At 31.9% G+C, this 21,565-nt stretch overlaps 7 protein-coding genes and 1 long non-coding RNA gene across 8 annotated transcripts; 3 read left to right on the top strand and 5 right to left on the bottom strand.

The window, feature by feature from the left end:
• Nucleotides 1-1,072: 1,072 nt before the first annotated feature.
• On the bottom strand, nt 1,073-1,700 carry LOC149904050 (uncharacterized). Its single transcript, XM_090108327.1, has 2 exons — nt 1,645-1,700; nt 1,073-1,349 (listed from the first exon to the last, which is right to left on the bottom strand). Exons 1-2 carry the CDS (start codon nt 1,654-1,656, stop codon nt 1,134-1,136), a joined length of 228 nt encoding a protein of 75 aa, XP_089964453.1. The 5' UTR covers nt 1,657-1,700; the 3' UTR covers nt 1,073-1,133.
• Nucleotides 1,701-3,488: 1,788 nt separating this feature from the next.
• LOC149904049 (uncharacterized) lies at nt 3,489-4,091 on the bottom strand. The gene is made up of 2 exons (XM_090108200.1): nt 4,080-4,091; nt 3,489-3,757 (listed from the first exon to the last, which is right to left on the bottom strand). Exons 1-2 carry the CDS (start codon nt 4,089-4,091, stop codon nt 3,542-3,544), a joined length of 228 nt encoding a protein of 75 aa, XP_089964326.1. The 3' UTR covers nt 3,489-3,541.
• Nucleotides 4,092-6,213: 2,122 nt separating this feature from the next.
• Nucleotides 6,214-7,044, bottom strand: LOC149904048 (uncharacterized). The gene is made up of 2 exons (XM_090108325.1): nt 6,985-7,044; nt 6,214-6,501 (listed from the first exon to the last, which is right to left on the bottom strand). Exons 1-2 carry the CDS (start codon nt 6,994-6,996, stop codon nt 6,286-6,288), a joined length of 228 nt encoding a protein of 75 aa, XP_089964451.1. The 5' UTR covers nt 6,997-7,044; the 3' UTR covers nt 6,214-6,285.
• Nucleotides 7,045-10,407: 3,363 nt separating this feature from the next.
• LOC149904047 (uncharacterized) lies at nt 10,408-11,013 on the bottom strand. The gene is made up of 2 exons (XR_016457366.1): nt 10,926-11,013; nt 10,408-10,636 (listed from the first exon to the last, which is right to left on the bottom strand). It is a non-coding gene; the product is annotated as an uncharacterized LOC149904047 (long non-coding RNA).
• A 1,579-nt stretch (nt 11,014-12,592) lies between these two features.
• Nucleotides 12,593-13,144, top strand: LOC149904046 (uncharacterized). The gene is made up of 2 exons (XM_090108326.1): nt 12,593-12,651; nt 12,885-13,144. The coding sequence occupies exons 1-2, from the start codon at nt 12,640-12,642 to the stop codon at nt 13,098-13,100; spliced, it is 228 nt and encodes a 75-aa protein (XP_089964452.1). The 5' UTR covers nt 12,593-12,639; the 3' UTR covers nt 13,101-13,144.
• Nucleotides 13,145-15,252: 2,108 nt separating this feature from the next.
• On the top strand, nt 15,253-15,866 carry LOC149904045 (uncharacterized). The gene is made up of 2 exons (XM_090108328.1): nt 15,253-15,316; nt 15,580-15,866. Exons 1-2 carry the CDS (start codon nt 15,305-15,307, stop codon nt 15,790-15,792), a joined length of 225 nt encoding a protein of 74 aa, XP_089964454.1. The 5' UTR covers nt 15,253-15,304; the 3' UTR covers nt 15,793-15,866.
• Nucleotides 15,867-17,663: 1,797 nt separating this feature from the next.
• LOC149904044 (uncharacterized) lies at nt 17,664-18,200 on the bottom strand. The gene is made up of 2 exons (XM_090108329.1): nt 18,164-18,200; nt 17,664-17,944 (listed from the first exon to the last, which is right to left on the bottom strand). Exons 1-2 carry the CDS (start codon nt 18,173-18,175, stop codon nt 17,732-17,734), a joined length of 225 nt encoding a protein of 74 aa, XP_089964455.1. The 5' UTR covers nt 18,176-18,200; the 3' UTR covers nt 17,664-17,731.
• Nucleotides 18,201-18,995: 795 nt separating this feature from the next.
• Nucleotides 18,996-20,436, top strand: LOC149904043 (uncharacterized). The gene is made up of 2 exons (XM_090108199.1): nt 18,996-19,016; nt 20,074-20,436. The coding sequence occupies exons 1-2, from the start codon at nt 18,996-18,998 to the stop codon at nt 20,401-20,403; spliced, it is 351 nt and encodes a 116-aa protein (XP_089964325.1). The 3' UTR covers nt 20,404-20,436.
• The last annotated feature ends 1,129 nt before the right edge of the window (nt 20,437-21,565 follow it).

The following is a 21,565-nucleotide window of genomic DNA, read 5'->3' as shown; positions in this document are numbered from 1 at the left end:
ATACACGTGTGTGAACAACAATACACTCAATCCCTTCGATATAGTTATAGAAAAAAAAACAAGTCACTCTTATCATGCACAAGTAACAACTGAAATGTACAAAGTAGATGGATATTAAAAGAAGCTTTTAGCATCTGAGAAACATGTTCTCAGAATATTAATAGAAATGATAGATTTAATTTATTTTTCACTTAATTAATTGCAACCCAAAAAGTCCTTTTTTTTTGAGTGGGAAAATCCGTGGTTTATGTCGGATTCTTACCGACTAAGACCCCACTGTGTTCCGTCGAACCGCATAAATGATGGGGCCGCGGGTCGTGTCGAATTGTGTCGAATTCTTGCGACCAACCCAAAAAGTCCTACTTAATCGTCATCGGTAGACGGTAATATAAATAAATTTGTGCATGCATATATTTAAAATCAAAATAATAATTGCATTTAACACTACCACTAAATGAATGGTATTTCATACTTTCAAAAAGTCAGGAATAGGTACTTAAAGAAGGTATTGTAAGCATGTACATTGTACCCACATGTACCTCATCGATCAATCATCAAAATCATATTGACAGATTGTACTCAGATAAACATTGCTTACATAATAATATCTGTAACATTGTCAACAGGAGACTGAAACTTTATGTATCCACATTACGTAACAAGCGTATGTTATGCTCGTATTGTGGGCTTTCGAGAAGTAGGTAAACAGTTTGCGTTGAATGTTCGCAGTAGTCCCTGGTAATGTTACATAATATTGCATGAAAGATTTGGAGTGTTTAAATGACGTGATGTGAAAATAAAGCTTTTCGTATTAAGTATCCACTTTAATGTAACTAAATGACATGATATTTTTATTTTTGTTAAATATAAATATAATAATATCAATATTCTTATGCCTTATTTTTTATGATTCTTAAGCTTTTTACGTGAGTGATTTGTTTTTCTGCTTTTCATTGTTTTTTGTCTTAATTTGATGAATTTTGAGTTAGTCAATACATTCTCACTTTTTTTTCTTAATAAAGATTAAAGAGGATATAGGTAATATATTAAAGGAATAAATTATAAAATCTGGTTAATTGCCAATCATGTTTTATTATCCTAATATCACATTTTTACCATCATTCGTCTATCAATCAACGACGAAGGTAGTAAGAGTAGGGGGAAGCGTATGTGTAAGCGGAGTAAGCGGCGACGGGAGCGGTGTAAGCGGAGTACGCGGGGTAGGCGGAGTAGGCCACAGGCGCGGTGTAGGCGGCCGCTACGGGCGCGGTGTAGGCCGCGGCCACGGGAGCCGTGTAGTACACGCCGGGCTTGGCGGCCGCTACGGCGAGGAAGCAAGCGAACAAGAACTGTGGAAACAAGGCATAAAGTTTTTTATAATCCATACTTTGATTGTTTGCATTTGACATGGAATTTAGGAACAGAAAAAGAATTTTTTAAGATCACAATTTGAAAGAATTGCTTTACATTTTCTTATTGTTAAAAATAATTTTGTAACACAAATTTAACTCTTTCATTCTTAATTATATGTAAAAGTTAAATAAAGACAAAATAGTTTTTAAGTAAAATATAATTGCAACTATTAAATACATTTGAGATACAACTAATAAGAATATAACATTTATATAATCAAACAATACTTACAAGCTTGAACATTTTGATGTGTTTGTGTAGTTTGAGGATACAAAGATAGCAATGGATGTCGTAGGACTGATACAAGAGCCGCGGTGATCAAACTTTTTATACTTTACCGCTGTGAAGAAACATCACTGTCCACTGAACGTCCTTCCCTACGTGTTTTGAATGTTATATGAAGGATTGACCAAATTTTTGAGAGGTCTATCAATTGAATCTATAAATAAACAATCTGAACAGTTTCATATAATTTAAAAAGACAAATAAAAATATTGGATTATATTTAAATTAAACTCCAAAGAAACCATACAAACATATATTTACTTGCTCATTAACCATGTAAGTTTTGTTTGGGTTTCGATGAACGTGATTTTTGTAGACTATCTATATATCTCTAAATATTTTATTTATATGTATTGTTTTAATACTTATCATGTAAATTAATTTTAACTTTACCACTCGTAATTATGTTTTTAGTTTCACTCTATTATCAAGCATTGTTTTAGATGAACCTGTTTCATTAAATCTTGTCAATTTATGTGATACTTTTTACATTTTTATTAGAATTCTGGTTTTATGCGTTCAGAAATCATACTGTACAATTAATTTATTAGAAGATTAAAAATCGCAGTAGGTACAAAATATTTAATTCATAACGCCTACAGAAAAGTAGAGCAACACTTCGCAAGCAAATTATTTTATAGTAAGAGGAATACTTAAAACGTATCATGACGTAATAATGGTTTTTATGGAAATTTGAAATCAATTATATCATATTATGATGTATTTGATTTCAAAACATTCTCACTCATGTGCTATAAATGCTTTTTTTTTAATTTTTATGCTTTATTTTTATCAAAATAGTCCTGCTCTGTTTATTTCACAGTTACATAAAATGCATTTTCAAACCATAATATTTCAAGTTCATTGTTTCCAAATATTACATACACCGTTATTATGAATCACTGACCTTTATTTGTTTCACAGAGGTCAGTGATAGGAACAAAGTCGTTAATAAAGAAACGTGCTTTGAATCTAAAAAATAGAACCGCAGCAACGCGTCAACATCGTAATAGAAAATTTAAATTAGTTTGATTTTTATTTCAAATATATTTGAAATGATTAAAATTTTTCAAATATTAATACCTTATTTATACATTGTGTTTCATGCTAAAGTACAATGACAAAAATTTAATTTTCTATTTATTAAAATTAATAAAAATAATCTATAAAGCCACTTCCTAGTTTTTCAACTATTCATATAATCTTCCTCTTATTTACAGCCATATTCAATATCACAAATTAAATATTATTCACTTTATGTGTATGTGTGAACACTGAACATATATTTAATGGTATGTAATATGTAGATATTATTGTGGTCTATGTATGAAAGACAAGTATATTGGTGTTTTGCGTACCTCATTAAGTAGTTTTATAAATTTCATCTATAAAGAAAAACCCGTGCAGAAAGTGAATATTTTTTTATTGCTTTTATTTAAATAATATTTGATTATTTTTCTTTCAATTTATAAGCGAGCACAATTAATTGCTCGTTATTGATTGAATTAACTCTGATGAGTCCGATTGCATATTTTTTTCTTTTGATTGGTTTTTAAATAATTAAAATTGAGTGCATGCCATAAATTCGTGATTCTAACAACTAGGTCATGTTAATTGAATCTATGAGACGTTCGAGTCTAAACGGGATACAATTACTTTTTTATTATTTGCAGTTATATTTGAATAGGTTTTTTTTACTATTTTTTAAAGAAGGGAGCAATTTTTTTATTTATATGTAATTTAAAGACGTTTTAAATCTTTATAAATAAAATAATCAGGGTTTTCTCTAAATAATATATTTCATTGCACTATAATATCACATTTATCATCATTCATTTATTAATCAACGGCGGAGGTAGTACGAGTATGGGGAAGCGTATGTGTAAGCAGAGTAAGCGGCGACAGGAGCGGTGTAAGCGGAGTACGCGGGGTAGGCGGAGTAGGCCACAGGCGCGGTGTAGGCGGCCGCTACGGGTGCGGTGTAGGCCGCGGCCACGGGAGCCGTGTAGTACACGCCGGGCTTGGCAGCCGCCAGGGCGAAGAAGCAAGCGAACAGGAACTGTGGGAAAAAAATGTTTCAATTAAGAATTCCGAACAATTTTAGAATTAGGAAGCACTTTCTTTTCACAGAAATTAAAAAGTTGCGTTTTAAATTATTGTATTCTTAATAAATATAGTTTTGAACATGAACTGTGGAAAAGAATAAATCAAAATAAGTTGAAAAACGGCGGAATAGAACACTTATCCATAATGCTTAGCTTTAATTTTACTATACCTAATCAACTCAGTATTAAATCGTTATATTTAGCTTTTGACACTGATGATATTATAATTTATCATGGTTTATTTTATATCACTTAATAATTATTAATAGTACTTACCAACTTGAACATTTTGTTGCGTTTTAGGAGATAAAAGGTACAGATATAGCAATGGATGTCGTAGGACTGATACAAGAGACGCAGAGATCAAACCTTTTATACGTTAACATTGTGAAGAAACATTTGAGAACGTCCTTCTTTGCGTGTTCAGAATATGAAGAGGGTTGACCTCAGCTTTTTAACGCTTATAACTGAATATCGTTTAAACAAATTATCCTATGACTAATGAGGATAATGGATCACTATGGTGAACCAAATTTGATTTAAACTTATTATTTGGGTGTATTTACCTGTCACCAATGAACTTTTAAAGGTTACAAATTACAGTACATTAATCATAGAGATGGGTGCCTACTACTAAGGCGCTGACTCCACGAGCGAGAGAATCGCGACGAGTCCGCCCTTATATCGTCGGATAATCTCCACGAACGAGCGATAATTCCGCCGCGTATCGTCACGAGTCGTATCGGAATCGCAGCGTTTCCGCGGCGACTCGTAACGGTATCGTCACGTTTCCTTGAAGAGAACTACGAGAAGACCAGAGGCAACGCTGAAATGACGCTGCGTTTGACAGCGGGCCCGCCGCGCGCTCGTCGCTAGCCCGCTGCTAGTCGCGGCGGGCTAGAGACGATGTAATGACGTTTCGCGCGCTCATTGCCACTCGTCGCATCGCGGCGATAATATCGCCGTGTGGAGACGGTTCCATAGAGAGTGTATAGAAATACGTGGCACGACGATAATATCGCCGCGATTCTCTCGCTCGTGGAGTCAGCGCCTCAGAGTGAGGTAAATAAAATATTGACTGTATTAACTTACTACATGTAACTAACATGAGAAAGTAAAAATTAAAAATAAATTAGTTGTTAATTAATTAGTTACTGTTAATTGCAGCAGGCTTATGATGGCAGACGTTGTTTTTATAAGTTCATGATTTTGAAATCTAAATAACACATGAGGGTACTTATATTTTTCTAATCCCGGATCTTAGACCATAATTAATTATGTATTGAATCAATACTCGTAAAAGTTAATTAGTGAGGGAAATCCACAGATTACATATTATATTATTAACATCAATGTAGGTACAATACTTAAAAAAAAAACATTTAATATGACTATATTAATTCTTTACATTGGCTATCACATAAATTCTTTGTGAATTCGTATTAATTTATAAAAAAAACTTCTGAAATCTCTTTACGTTTTCAGTTCAAACTATACATTATTTCAATTAATTAATATTTACTTTTCATGTATTAAAGGGTCATGTATACAGTAACTAATAGTTTCTTAACATTGTTACATAATAATATTGAATCATTGCATTCGATTTTAAGTAGCATAGGAAATTGTACATTCACTTGCACTCTTGAAATTCAATTATTGTATGTAAAAGAAGCGTTTAGCTACTATTATGTATTCTGTGGTATAAGTAAACATGTTTCTTGTTTGAAGAAGAAAACGGCATTATCTAAATTCTAAATGATGCTTTGAAAAAGTTTATAAAAATTTCCTACTGTAAATTTATGTTTTATTTCCATTGTCATTTTCATTTCTGCTAATCTAATAAATCGCAAGGACATTCACTTTATTTACATTATTCAATTAAGAGAATTATTAACAATTAAATATAAATCTATCTATTTACCATTGATATTCTTATTTCTATTATTTTAAGTTTTGGAATTGAAAAAATTTCGAACTTCGTGAGAACTATCTGAAAATTTATTGTTTTTTAGCCGACTGAGTCGATTTTAAAGTGTATGTATGCTTGTCATATTTTTATTACAGTGGTGTCAATAGACTCGTGTTAGTCGTGATAGTTTCACGGGGTCACAAAATTTAAACAAAATCATCTAGCTCTACAAAATTATTAATAGTTAAATTGGTATTCGGGATTTAGTTAAATACGTAATATATTACCACATAATGTTGAAGTAGTCGTTGGCAGTTGAAGCTAATATTGGTGGAAGATAATCATCAAAAATAATTCTCTTCATAATCTCTCGTATTATCTCTCTCTCTCTCTCATAAAGAATATATTCTTTAAAATAAAATACACATATATGTTTCAATAAATAATTCAATAGATTAAAGTATTTTGATAATTTTTTCGTCGTATCGTGGCATCGTTTCGTGGAAATTAAAAGTTTTATTGTTGCTATACTTCATTTATTTCCTTATTCTAATATCACATTTTTGTCGATTAACGGCGGAGGTAGTACGAGTATGGGGAAGCGTATGTGTAAGCAGAGTAAGCGGCGACGGGAGCGGTGTAAGCGGAGTACGCGGGGTAGGCGGAGTAGGCCACAGGCGCGGTGTAGGCGGCCGCTACTGGTGCGGTGTAGGCCGCGGCTACGGGAGCCGTGTAGTACACGCCGGGCTTGGCGGCCGCCACGGCGAGGAAGCAAGCGAACAGGAACTGTGGGAAAAAAATGTTTCAAATAAGAATTCCGAACAATTTTAGAATTAGGAAGCACTTTCTTTTCACAGAAATTAAAAAGTTGCGTTTTGAATTATTGTGTTCTTAATAAATATAGTTTTGTAAAGCCAAATTAATTGCATAGCATTAAATTTCGGAGCTGTTATAAAGATAAATATATTTTTTTAATTAATAAATGGATGTTATCCATATATGATTACAAAAATTGTTAAAAAGTATCAAAGTCGACTGTATTTTTTTTGCTTTGTTATTTCCGAAATTTTTACGGAATGAACCGAATTTGATGATCTTTTTTTTATTTGAAGGCTAGCCCTCCGCTTCGTCCCATAATTTTTTTTTTAATTCTGACCCTTTGGTGGTTTTTAATATTTTTGTTAAAAATAATAATTCAGTTGTATTTTTAAAATGCAACTTTCCACGTTAATTTTTAAAATGCACTGCTATACTAAAAGTTAGTCTTACCAGCTTGAACATTTTGATGGGTGGTTTTGTTTATTGGATTAATACGACAGTCAGTCAAAGAATGATGCCTAATGATGCGTGTTGAATGGTTTTATAGTGTACCGTACTGTTGAAGTGACCTTGCAAGCGACGTTCGGAATGCTAAGAGGTAGTCTTTCTACGTGCTGCTCTCAATTATTACCATAATTTCCTTCTATGTAACATATCATTATGACAGATTATCATCAAAGGAATTGCGAGTTTTTACTAGCTTTTCTATTTAAGTTATAGGTATTTATAATTATGAATTACTCATAAGATTAGTATTTATCTTATACTATTTACATACTTCACTACATAGTATAAAACAAAGTCGCTTTCTCTGTCACTATGTCCCTATGTATGCTTAAATCTTTAAAACTACGCAACGGATTTTGATGCGGTTCTTTTCATAGATAGAGTGCTTCAATAGGAAGGTTTTAGTATATAATTTATTATGTTTTAGACAAAGCAGGCGAAGCCGCGGGCGGAAAGCTAGTTTTTCTATACTATGAAAAAATAGTACCCCTATAAAAATATTACTAATCTATTATTTCGAGTTTTGTAGTATATTTTGTAATTAAAACAGGAATTCCAAACGCTTTTCTTTTTAATTTTAATTAAAAACAAACGACAGAATGAATCCTTTTGCAATATAGAGCGGAAGGCACAAAGCTTAAATAATTACGGTCCTCTTTGGGGTCATTCACCCAGGATTGTGACTTTTAATATTAAAATTATTGGAATACAAATTATATTTAAACAAAAGATACTTTTTTAATTATCATTTCAAATATACTACTTATACTCAAAATTATTATCAGGTCCTATGAAAATAATAATTTAAATATCAATAAAGCTTAGAACGTGAAATTACAACACATTATTAAATTAAATATAGTATATAAATGAAACGACATGAATATAAATTATCTAATATAAAAAATTAGAATATATCTCTAATATATTAATTAACTAGCGGTCCGCCCCGGCTTCGCCCGTGGTACATATTTACGTTTTCTCTACATAAGAACCATCCTCGTACTTCAAGGAATATAATAAAAAAAGAATAATCGAAATCGGTTCAGCCGTTCTCGAGTTATGCGCTTACCAACACATTTTGCGATTCATTTTTATATATAAGAAAGAAGATTATTTACGCTACAATGTGTCCAGACCTTAGGTCAAGACAAATCAACATAATAATAAACAAACGTATGTACCTTACTTAAAAATATTCCCACCTGCTGCTTCTTAACAAACAGAAATAGTTAAATAATAAGACAGCTTTGAACATTAAGTAAGGGTTTTGTGTATTACGAGTATCTTGTTACAAAGTCAAGCTTAATATTATTAAGGACTAAGCTTACAAACGTCCCCTGGCAACATTGCTATCTGGCCAGAAAGCTCCCAATACCTTCATTAATAACGATGAGGTTGGGAAATCAATTAGTAACAAGTAACAACGTTACCGGGTAACTATTTGAAGATAATTAATGTTCCCAAAAACCAATTATTTACACATATGTGAGAATCGTCTCTATAATATAAAAATGAAATGCTAATTTTGTTGCTAAGCGCAAAGCTCAAGAACAGCTAAACCGATTCCGTTAGTTCATTTTTTACTAAATTCCTTGAAGTAGGCGTATAGTTCTTATGGATAGAAAACGTTAACATGTACTATAACGGACGATGCCGGGGCGGACTGCTAGTACACAATAATTAATATCTATTTGGCTTCAGGTAAACTTCATTACAGTATTTCTCACCTAAAGATATAACACAACAGTTTTTTTATAAATTAAGAATACATAATGATTAAAATAAAGTAAGTTATAGTTAAACTATAGTTTTATCAACATAATTTATACTTCATAAAGTTCACAATACTATGCCAAATTAAAAGCAGTAAAATAATTAATGTCGTTGCAAATATTTATTCCTTGCTGTTTCACAATAATCTTGTATCTATGCTTGCAGTTAACATTATATTTGAATATTGTCGAACGAAAATAAATAATAACCTAGTCACATTAAACATTTATAATAATTTATATACTAATTTTTGTTTATTCCTCTCAAAATGGAGTGATTAAGATTCATGGAAAATTATGAAAACGAAGTATATAATATAATAATTAATCGCACTTATGGTTGTTTAAACTGAATATTTTAAATTGATTAAGTAACGCCTGTTAGTTCTTAATTGAGCGTTTTAATATTTTAATAAGTATTCTTGGACTATATTAAGAGCCTGTAATACGATCGTAGCTATCATTAGTAGCTGATACACCATGCTCTTCAAAAGTGTAAGTACCTATTATAAATTTTACAATAATAAATAAGGACAAGTGAGAACTTGATACAAGATTTTTTTCAATCAAAAATGAATAAGCGCAATTTTTATTATTGTTAAAAAAATGGTCCAGCTGCAGCGTGTTACAAAGAAGAATTATCTAGTTTGTGTTCGCAAAGGAAAACTATTAGTCATATAATCCATCTTGCCTGTATTCTATTAATAGACCGGGAGTCCCGCCCATAGCTATCAAATAAAGATTAATGTGTGTATAAATATAATAAATGACAGTCCCGGTTGATGGCCAACGACTCCTGCAATCCTTTATAACTACAACAATAGCTTGCACACGTTTGATCAGACCTTAAAGAGATTAGGGTCCAATGAGGTTTAGAAGGTAGTAGCTTTCCGCGCGCGTAGTCAAAGGAATTTCCCTTGGACAGGAGATGCTACGCCGCATTAAAAAGTAGCCTATATCCCTCTCTAGTCCCCTAACTAACTCCAGGCACAGAAATCAAATAATTAAATCGCACCTTTGCAATTTTTAAGAAGGACAAGCAAGCACACTTTCGGAGGTTTATAATATTAAGTAACGATTTCCCGAAAATTATGTATCTCATTCTAGAACCTTCTTTTCAGTTATACCTGTTCTTCATCATGTGTTTTCTCAGCATGCCTGCAATTATGGCAAGCCGCCAAGCCCAAGTCCGTCGACCAGTTATAATAAGATCGTCCCATCGTGGTTATGGCAGAAGAGGTTGAAGTGCCTTAATTATTATACATCTTTGTATAAATAAATCTTTAGGCCAAATTATCTTTTTTATGTTCTGAGCCTATTAACGTTTTACATTTTTTGTTTTCATGTAAAAAATATTGTATCGTAATGATTAATGTTAATTAAATTCGTTCAAATTAAAAATAAATATACGTGTTATCTTTATTACACAATGAACAAATGTAAATTGAAAAGTATTATTCAATATTTCTTTATTACTTATAAGATCAACTACTGCCGTATTATCTTTCTTGAAGACAAGAGAGACTCGTTGAGAAAGACAATACTATATAATAATATATTGTTCTAAAGAGTAGAAAAAGAAACACAACCATATACTTAATAAATATATTTAAATAAGTTATTTACACATTTAATCAACGGACGTAATAGCTGTACGGGTAAGAGTAGTAATCATATGCGGATGCATAGCTTGGATAAGTGTAGTATGCTGATCCTGTGTAGTCCACGGCAACAGGGGCGCTATAAGCTACTGGATCTACCGAGTACTCCACCACCAAAGGCTTAGCAGCAGCGAAAGCGAGGAGAGCAGCGAAAAATACCTGGAAATATCAAAAAATTAATCAATAATTTATATCAATTTAAAAATGAGCATTGTGAAAAGCTTCTGTTTAAACACAACAAATTGAACAAAAATGTAGCAATATCATCTAACGATAAAGAATCCGGGGTCACTGAAACGGTAGATATTAATTTTTTATTTAAAGGAATACGCTGACTCGCTGTTTTATTAAATAAAAGGGAAATTCGGTAAATTGCGAAGATCCATTAGGACTATTTATTATTGCGTACAATTGTTAAATTTTCATAATGATACAAACAGTTACTTACGTATTTGAACATGTTGATAATTTGATAAACACAGAATTTGTATTGACAGATGTCGAATTATTCTAAATGTATGTGATGATTGATACGGGAATAGACTATTTATATAGGTACAATTATCGAAGTAAATTGGTTGGTCACCCGGATAAGTACACGAATATCCTGTATGTAAACATTTAGCATTATTGTCACGTACAACCTTGCTATAGTCTTACTAGTAAAATTATAAGGTCAAGGATGTATGCAGCCTTATATTTTCCTAAGCATGGTATCTTTTAGATATATAAAAAATAAGATGAATGAAAATAAATTTTCTCGAGGTGAATTTAATGTATTTTGATGATCACATTTTTGTACCTCTTCTGGGATAAGGTTCAACTTCAAAATATGTATTGCTAAATCCTTAATCATTTTTATGGACGTGATCAGTACAAAACAGCTACTTTAGTAGTATCTTACAAATATTTCAAGAGCCTGCCAATTTCCGGACCCCTTATTTGATAAACAAATGTAAAAAAATGCCGATAGAATTTCTATTTAGCATTAAAATTCTTGCGAAATATCTTCGATGTTTGTTCGAGAACCAGTCCACCTTGCCATGGTTTATTAAATGTTTCCATGTTTTATTTATAAAGAAAGTTCTCAAAATAAAAATAAGACTATAAAAGAAATTTTATAGTAAATTGTTCGTCTATTTTTATATTTTATTTTTATAAATATTTTTGTTATATATTTATTGTTTGAAGTACAAATATTTACCATGTTATCCATACCTAAAATGTTTTTACATTTTTTATAAGAGATCAACATAATAAATTCAAAGATAGACTGCTTAAATTGCATTGAATTCGTTTCATAAATCATGAAGTACTACTAATCTTCGTTTGCCGCCCGTTATCTCCATTCTCCACGCTTTTCTTTTGGTACATAAGCTACATCACTGCCAACAGTGAAAACCCGTGTCAAATGGAAATAGACGCATTATGCATCTATTTCTATGTTGATTTACTTATCAAATACGTATGTGATCAACCTTCTGTGTCCTGACCAACAAAGACATTTTTTTTGTTAGTCCCCCCGGGAATAAAACGTTGTATTCCTCCACCTTGGAACAGTGAATACTGTTCTAAGGTGGAGGTCACATCAATACCAAGCATAAACGAAATCCATTCCATGGTTTTAGCGTGAAAGAGTGACAAAAATAGGACTTGTTTGTATAAACATTGTTTATTATTATTTTATTTATCTTTACATAATGTTAGTAAGATAAGATTCATAATTCATTGTATAAATACTTTTAAACAATAAGTAGTTGTACGAGTTATTTGTTATAAACATATTTATTTATATTAAATAGGTAGTCAACTTTTAATTAGCTGCAAATTCTTCGTTGAGCTTGAGTTCTAAAACTTCTAAAATTCTCTGAGTACGCTTGAATAATTTTATCAAAAAAAAACAGTCGGTTAATAATAATAAAAATAAACATACATTTTCCCTATTTATAATTATCCCTTTTTTTAGAATGTATAATCAGTTTAAAAAATTAGCTTATTAAATCAGTACAACACTCTTCATATTCCGAGCATGTAATCAAGGTCGCCTTTGGCGTTTCTTCACCGTGGTAAAGTATAAAAAGTTTACACGCGTCGTTTCTTGTATCAGTCATACGACATCCATTGCTCTCTTTGTATCCTCAAACTTTAACCAACACAACAAAATGTTCAAGCTTGTAAGTATTGTTTATTTATTTCATACATCAGATATTACAATATAGCATCAATATATAAAAAACAAATTAATTGACTTTATTCGGTTATCTTTATTACAGCCCCCACAATTTATTGCTATGCAATTAAATAAGCGTTACAAAATAGAAAATTAATTAATAGAAATTACATTCCCTTAAAATTAAAGTTATAAACTAATTGGAAATTCTTAATTGAAATTCTTTTTTTCCCACAGTTCCTGTTCGCCTGCTTCCTCGCCGTAGCTGCCGCCAAGCCCGGCGTGTACTACACGGCTCCCGTGGCCGCGGCCTACACCGCGCCCGTAGCGGCCGCCTACACCGCGCCTGTGGCCTACTCCGCCTACCCCGCGTACTCCGCTTACACCGCTCCCGTCGCCGCTTACTCCGCTTACACATACGCTTCCCCATACTCTTACTACCTTCGCCGTTGATCTACGAAATGACTCACTAGCGAAATAAATATTTATCTCTTATACCTGTTTTGTTTAATTTATGTTGTTAATTGATTTTCTTCTATATTTGGGCATTGCATAAGGACTTATTTAAGATGAGATAAATAAGTTATCTTAGTAATTTATGTTTTTTGTTTCTAATTACGAGCAACTTTGGATATTTTAAAAATCTCCCAGAGGAATAATATATACTAGTATACATAATTTTAACTACACCGCGACGCTGACTTAAAAATAGTTAAGCATTCTTATTTAATCTAACGCAATTCTAATAAAATTTTAAGAAATACAAATATGATTGAATTGATTGAACCTTTAAATTCATATCATGGACCCAATAAATATACAAATGCAATTAGTCTTTATGCTTTAAAGTTCACAACAATGCGGTTTCATTCTATTTGCAATTAATTTTCCAAATAAAAACAATCTCACATAACGCAAACATTGTGTCGGATAAATTCAATGTCAAAGTCGATAGATTTTGTAACAGATCACATGACAAGATGAAAGATATAGGAACAATATAAGAATGGTATGATATATATGATTCACGTCGATCGTGTCGTTAAAAGTAACCTATATCCATATCATTCTCTAACTTCCTAGCAAGAACCAAATTGATATCATAAAATCGTTCGGTTGCGACGTAAACGATAAGTAAGGATAGATTATGGTGACTATACAAAAAAAAAGTTCGAAGAAAAGGAATAGAAGTTATTTCAAATGTCTACCCCTGGACTATATTCAATGGAACTCATATCATATGAGAACTAATAATTAATTATAATAAAATTATTAGATAATATTACACCCAGAACCATGTTAGCCAAAAACTCAGTAACATACGAAATTAGCGAGATATCCCAAAACAATTTTAACTTAAGAAAACCGACGTAATTAGTTGGTATCCTCTCTAGAAAGTTTTATATTCATACCTTTACTAGATTATTTTGACTTCATCTCTAATGATAATAAACATCGAGGTTAACGACCGCTATTGAATAAGTTGATTTCAGAGCAATTTAAGAACTCTTTTATTTACTTAAGTATTTGAATACGTAGGTATATTGCTGATACGAGAATATTTATAAATAACATGTTATTCAGCTACTCAATGTTTCTTTGTGAGTCAATTTATTCTGTCATAAGAATATTTGGAACGGTAAATGGATAGCAAAATATAAAAAAAAAACAGGTAATTCTTTCAACAATGGTAAGCGTCATATTGGATTACAGAATCATAATGTATAAGACTATTTAAATATAACGTATATGAGTATATATGTATCTCATCAAACATTCCCATACCCCATATTTTTGGCTTTATAATTAATTTGTTCAAATACGCGAGTAAATAAAACAGAAAATGCATTGATTGTTTGAATGCAATGTTTTTTGTTCAGTTTATTAAGAAATATTTAAAAAAAATGATAAAAATTATACATTTTAATGAAACAATGAACTCAAAAAACTTCCTAATATTCATAATAAATTACAAAATCAACACGAAACTATTAATTAAGATTGGTATTTGTATATTTAATGGAGCATGTTGTACGGAATCTATCCGATGAATTAATAATGGCTATAATTAGTTGGTACACGCTTTCCGTAAAGACGGCTACAGCCAAGCTCATGACCTTTGGGACTCATGTGTACAATTGTGAAATTAATTACATTGTTCACGAGACTCCGTATCACGTGACAATTTCACTAACGTACGTGACTTGTAGTACCTTTTATTCAAAGGATTCCGAATAAACTTGAAAACTTTTGTAGGTATAGACTAAATTATTAAAGATTCAGCATTATTTACAAAAAATATAAATTATGTATCATTTTAATCAGCTTTACTTTTTTAATATTTGTATTTTAATAAACAAATTAGAAACATAAACAAAACACTATACTATTGTTCAAGTAAATTTTAACTTGTCTATAATCTAAAAATAGCAACTTCATAAAATTATCCTCATTCAACTCATATAAGTTTTATTGCTGACAAACATTTTACTTGAGAACTTTTCCTTTTACCTTCTCGAAGATATCTAATCTAAATTCAGAGTACACGATCGTCGGAACTTATTGCGCCTTCTGGCCTTCTTGTTTAGTATAAATTTTGATTCGGAGAACTATTCAGCATCATTCAGTTGCAGTAGCCACCTGATAACACAATCAATATGTTCAAACTGGTATGTATTTAATAAATACAACAGATAATTAATATGTCATTCCTATGAATTCTAAATATACTAATAGCTTTAATGCAAAATTGCAACAAATTATACCTAAGTAGCAGCAGCTACTTTTTATTTAAAATTAAATAAATAATGGTCTAATGTTTATAAAATGCATGCATATATGACACTCGAAATGCTTTGTATAATATATCATTGTCTCTTTGAATATGTTTTCAAGAGCTCTGTGTTTTAAATAACATTTTTTTTCTTTACAGTTCTTATTCGCTTGCTTCCTGGCCGTCGCTGCCGCCAAGCCCGCCATCGTGCCAGTGGCATACACAGCAGCGTACACCGCTCCCGTGGCAGCCGCGTACACGGCTCCCGTCGCAGCGGCGTACACCGCTCCCGTTGCGTACTCAGCGTACACCGCACCTGTAGCTTACTCCGCCTACAGCTATGCTTCCCCGTATGCTTACTACGTTCGTTGAAAATTTATCGACTCAGTGCCTGCACGATTGGATTGAAATTTCTAAACGGATCAATAAAAATGGTTGAACATTAATTTTATTGGTATTATTCTTATTATATTTTCATATTATCCCTTACCCATTAAGTAAGTACGAAAATATAAATAATAATTTTTGCTTTTACGTCGGGTTTGTAACCAAACGTAAAAGTAACGTACGTACGTTACTTGATACGTTGAAGATTGTTTTTTTAAGGGAAAAAATACGATCAGTGTTGTCGGTCTTTCTGTTTATCAATTCTAATTGATATATTATATCAAGATAGAAACAGCTAATAATATAATTTTGACTGAATTCTTTTTAATTTTTTATTACTGCCTTAAAATGCTGATATGTTAAAATAATAAAGAATATAATAAATAGAGAAATCTAGAGGTGGGAATTGACCCCGCAATCTTGGCCTAAGCAGGACGGAGCAAGTTGAAAATTGTAACTTTTTATTTACGATTTATATTATATATTTTGTTATGTATCATAGAAAATAAATGGCATGATATGTATGTTATAAAGTTATAATCAAACATATAATCTTAATATTTCTAATATTTAGATTTTTTTTGAAAAAGTACAATTTAATATTTTACCTAATTAATATTAAAAATATATAATATATCAATCATTATCACCTTCGTTCTCATGAATTTTTATAGAAGAAGAAGCTGAAATCCGATTTAAGTATTTTTACAGATCAGAAATTACATTTTAATTTTTGCGAACTTCGTACCGCACAGTCAATGAATGTCGTGACCTTTGGGCTATTGGGCTTGGAACCAATTTAGGCTTTAATGAACGGAATACAATGATACAAAATAAATATAGATATTAACGTAACTCATCAGTGATCGGATTTTTTGCTTGAAAACACGTGTGGTAATGTCGAACCGATCACTTTAATCAGTCTGGGAAGCAGCAGTTGAATCATTTACATCCATTTTGGATTACATGTAATGAATAGATCCAGGCCGACCATAATGAGGAACATATGTGTATGTCGCCGGTAAAATAGTAAAAGAGCCCAACATTTTCTGCATCTTCTTCTCTGTGCTAATTGCATCGCGTAAATGGATGTAATTTTCAAAACGCAATTTAGCATGGTTCAACCAAATGCGTCAGAGGCTCCGTTTCAATTTTAACTTTATAATAAAAGTTAAACAGCGCAATATTGTTGAAGCAATCGACGAAATCGCAACAAATAATTGTCCGAATTTTTACATTTTGTTCATTTTTCCATTTCAACTAGTAGTATAGGTACGATAGACGGGTCTACACAGATCAATTTATTTGTTTATTTATTTTTGTCTCTTTTTACCCTCATAGGAGGCCCGTGTCCCAGCAGTGGGAACATATATGGGCTGATGATGATGATGATGATGATTTTTGTCTCAAAAATATTTGTGTCTCAAAAATAAAATCAAAAGGTCACTTTGATTTTTGACGACAAAATACATCTCTTTGCATTAAAAAAAAACAAAGAAGTGCGAGTTGGACTATCGCACTAAGGGTTCCATTTAAACATGTTTTTAATTTTTATTATTTTTAATTTAAAGGCTCTGTTATAAAACGTAGCTTTATATCAAAGTTTTAAGATTCTGTGTTCCGTGGAAGTATCCTGTAGGATTGGATTCCCTTGCAAATACTGAGTATTTGCAGCAAATACGACTGTAGGTTTTTTGCGTTATCCTGCCAATTAATATAAAATGAAATTTAAATCATAATCTGACCATTAGTGAGGAATTGCATCAAATAGCATTATTACAACAATTACAAGTCACAGTTTCTGAATAATATTGCTTTATCATATAACAATAGCGTAACAAATAATACAAGAATATAAACAGATCACTTATTTAATAACATATTTGCTGAATGTCGGATTTCGAGTCATATTTTGTTAAGATTTTCAACGAAGGTAGTAAGCGTATGGGGAAGCGTAGCTATAGGCGGAATAGGCTACAGGTGCGGTGTACGCTGAGTACGCAACGGGAGCGGTGTACGCCGCTGCGACGGGAGCCGTGTACGCGGCTGCCACGGGAGCGGTGTACGCTGCTGTGTATGCCACTGGCACGATGGCGGGCTTGGCGGCGGCGACGGCCAGGAAGCAAGCGAACAGGAACTGCAATTTCATAATAATTTATCTTTAACCACAATTTGACGAAACATAACAAAAAAAAATTACGTTATACGACGCAGTATAAAGGTAAGTATTGTTTTATTTAAATGAACATTAGATTAACAAATACGTTAAATATATATGTTTGTTTTAAATCACTGTGTATTTACATTATAGTTTTAATTTGAAATAATAATCTTTTCTTGTTACGGAGATACTTACTAGTTTAAACATTTTGATAATGTGTTATCGACGTCTGATAATCGAATGATGTCGTCGATTCAACAAGTGGTTCTTTATAGTATACAAATTGAAGGTTCGTGTGCGTTTGTGAGACCGGCCTTCGAGGGAGAGAACTCTTTGAATATGTAATCTGTTGACAAGGGGTCAATCACAAACTCTACAAGATCATGTATAATGTAGTTATATGTAAAAGGCTTATATTGTAGTACAGCCATTTTAGGTTTTATCTGTAGAAAAATTCCTAGTGAATTGTCTCCGAAAGCTCTACTGAAAAAACAGTTAATTTTATAAATAAATGCCAGAGGCATTTTTGTAGATTATTTTATCACAAAAAATTTTGACCTCTTTTGACCTCTGATTAATAGGTCGCGAGGTATTTAGGTATTAGGAATATTGTTTCGAAATTCCTCTAAAAATGATAAAGCTTCATCATACATTTAAAAGATTTAGCGTGCTAATAATAATTCGATGTAATTAATAAAGTAAATCTATAAAGTGTAGGTAGCTGTGTATAGAATGTTTTTAGCCATTAGGTGATGATTATATATATTCATACTCGATGTTTAATTTAATCTGTACCTATTGAAAGTATCAGCAATGCAGAATGAATTTATCAATATCTTAGAATTTAAGAATTTATATATATAGTCTATCGGATTCTTTTTAATCCACTATATTATAATTTATATCCTTTTGTTTTTGTCTTTTAACTAATTCATGTAATATTTAGTATTTTTTGAAAATTTTTAATGAATTGTACGATATTCGATACATGCATAAACTAACATTAACATTAAAATACCACGTCAAAATGAGTCTCTACATTGGAAAAGTAAATAAAAACCTTAAACCATTCATAACAATGACAACCTGCATCATATCATCACAAACATCAAGAACAATGAGTAACGCCTAGATCCACATTAAATCGGCACATTGACCTCCACTGTGCAACTGTAACGTAAGTTGTAACCCAGACACGCACGGAGTGACCCCTGACGCAATGCGTGGAGTGAGCCTTGCATGCTGAGATGGATGGTGTATGCGAGAGTGTGAAGTTATATGAACAAAAAAAATGAAGTGGGCAATTAAGCCAAAAATTACAATCGTAATTGTTTTAATAACTCACATATTACGATATCGTAACATAATATCAAATCATAAATATTATAACAAATTACATGTTACAATGTAAAATATAATATAATTCTATACTAGTAATTACAATGTAATAACTAGTATGTATAGTATTATACTATCTGTGATTTTAATATAGTTCTTAAACATTACAGTGTTTCTGTTATTTTATACAAATGTTATTTTAACTTAGTCATTCAATAAATGTTAGAAGAAAAACAAATAAATGAAACACGTTTTTGAAGGATACTTTTAACACATTTTCTCTTTTAAATGTTTGTTCAATTTAAAGTTATAACGCATGATACGCTCAAGTAAATATTTTCCATTGTCTCACTTTTGCATAAGCCCGTCCAAGATGCTTGTCTTGAATGTGTAGCAGTACTGTCGCTCTCTGCTGTTAGCAAACCACCAAACAGGACCACGTTGAGAATATTTTTATCCCTCGATCTTGCTATTTAAACTGTTAACTTACTTGCAATCAGCATCATTCTTTTGATAATAGCCATCAAGATCTAACAAAAAACAATGTTCAAGCAAGTTAGTACCTAGTTAAAAAATACAACATTTTGAATTAAAATTTTCCTACTGAAATCACACAAATGTCCTACTGAAGAAAATCACAATCTTAATCAAAATGCTTAGATTTAAATAAGTTTGATCTTATAGTAGCTGTAATCATGTGTACCTAATAATACGGCCTAAGACTTTTAGAGATTAAAGAAACATCTAAGAATTTTTCTTCTTTTCAGGTAATCTTCGCTGCTCTTCTCGCCGTCGTGGCTGCTAAGCCCGGCATTCATTCTGTGGCTTATCCAGCTCCCGTGGTAGCCCCAGCGGTTGCCTACACCGCGCCCGTTGCCGCTGCCTACACTGCTCCCGTTGCCGCTGCCTACACCGCGCCCGTTGCCGCTGCATATACCGCTCCCGTTGCCGCTACCTATGCCGCTCGTTACGCAGCATACACCGCACCAGTAGCCTATTCTGCCCCTGTTGCTGCGGCGTATACTGCCCCAGTCGCCGCTGCCTACTCTGCCCCTATTATCTCCGCCGCTTACAGAGCACCAGTTTTCCTGAAGTAAATTACGAAACGAAGGACTGATTAGTTACGAATAAAATATGGTTGTGCTATCTTAAAACGTTGTTTCTTTTTTATTTTCTTGTTTTATTATTACAAATTTCTCGTAGAATAATGCAAGAATAATGTCACATGTTAAATTAATAATTCATTTAGGTTTCTTGCTTCAAATATAAACAAATACGATGAAATAAGATATTTCTATATTATTAAAGATATAAAAGGCCCACTTCAAAGCTTGCTTTCAAGTGTGTCTTGGTCGTTTAGTGTAGAGCTTTTTATTGTTCACTTATTTATATGTTTTTTAAAATATATTAAATAATAATGAAGTATGTAACTAACTAGTGGAAGAGTAATAGTAATAGAACCAAGTAAGGTGATTCTATTACTTCTTATCACCTTGATGAGTTACAACTCTATCGATATAAAAATGGATATAATGGCTACATTTCAAAATAGATTTTTTTCCTATTCATTTGTGTCTATTTCTATAGCTTTCAAGTTATCAGATTATTATAAGACAGTTATAATAAATTTACTCTTAAAAATTAAATTAATTGAAGAAATTGCTAATAAATCACTATCACTACATAGTATAAAACAAAGTCGCTTTCCCTGTCCCTATGTCCCTATGTCCCTTTGTACGCTTAAATCTTTGAAACTACGCAACGGATTTTGATGCGGTTTTTTTTAATAGATAGAGTGATTCAAGAGGAAGGTTTATATGTATAATAACATCCATTAAACAGTGGAGAGGTACTGTTATTTTTGAGGTTTCTAATGTGATGTCGTAAAAAATTACATTTTTTCTGCTTTCATTGCAAACGCAGGCTGAACCCTACGAGTTTTATCAAAATAATGTACTAAGTATTATACACATTGAAAAGGTCTACAGAAAAGTCCGCGATGGTATATGTCTATCTCTTATGGATAACCCACAATAACTTTTTTTGTCATTTACTTTTTACGACAAATTATGGCTAATTTTCGATGCGATTTTAACCAATACAGCATTAATCCTTATCCAATTTAATACCTTGAATACATTGTTCATTTAATATAGATCTATATGGCCCTTTACACCGTATGATTTAAGTGAATATTTTCGAAGATATTACAGATTTAAAAATTGCGGGACGTAGCGTTTGCGGCCGTACCGGCCGGCC

This window comes from Colias eurytheme, chromosome 12 (genome assembly GCF_061535395.1).
Source record: "Colias eurytheme isolate Ceu_HAF_F1 chromosome 12, ilColEury1 Martin Lab GWU primary, whole genome shotgun sequence".
In the NCBI taxonomy this organism is placed as follows: domain Eukaryota; kingdom Metazoa; phylum Arthropoda; class Insecta; order Lepidoptera; family Pieridae; genus Colias; species Colias eurytheme.
The sequence above is the reverse complement of the archived record's forward strand: the minus strand, read 5'-3'. Positions and strand labels throughout refer to the sequence as shown.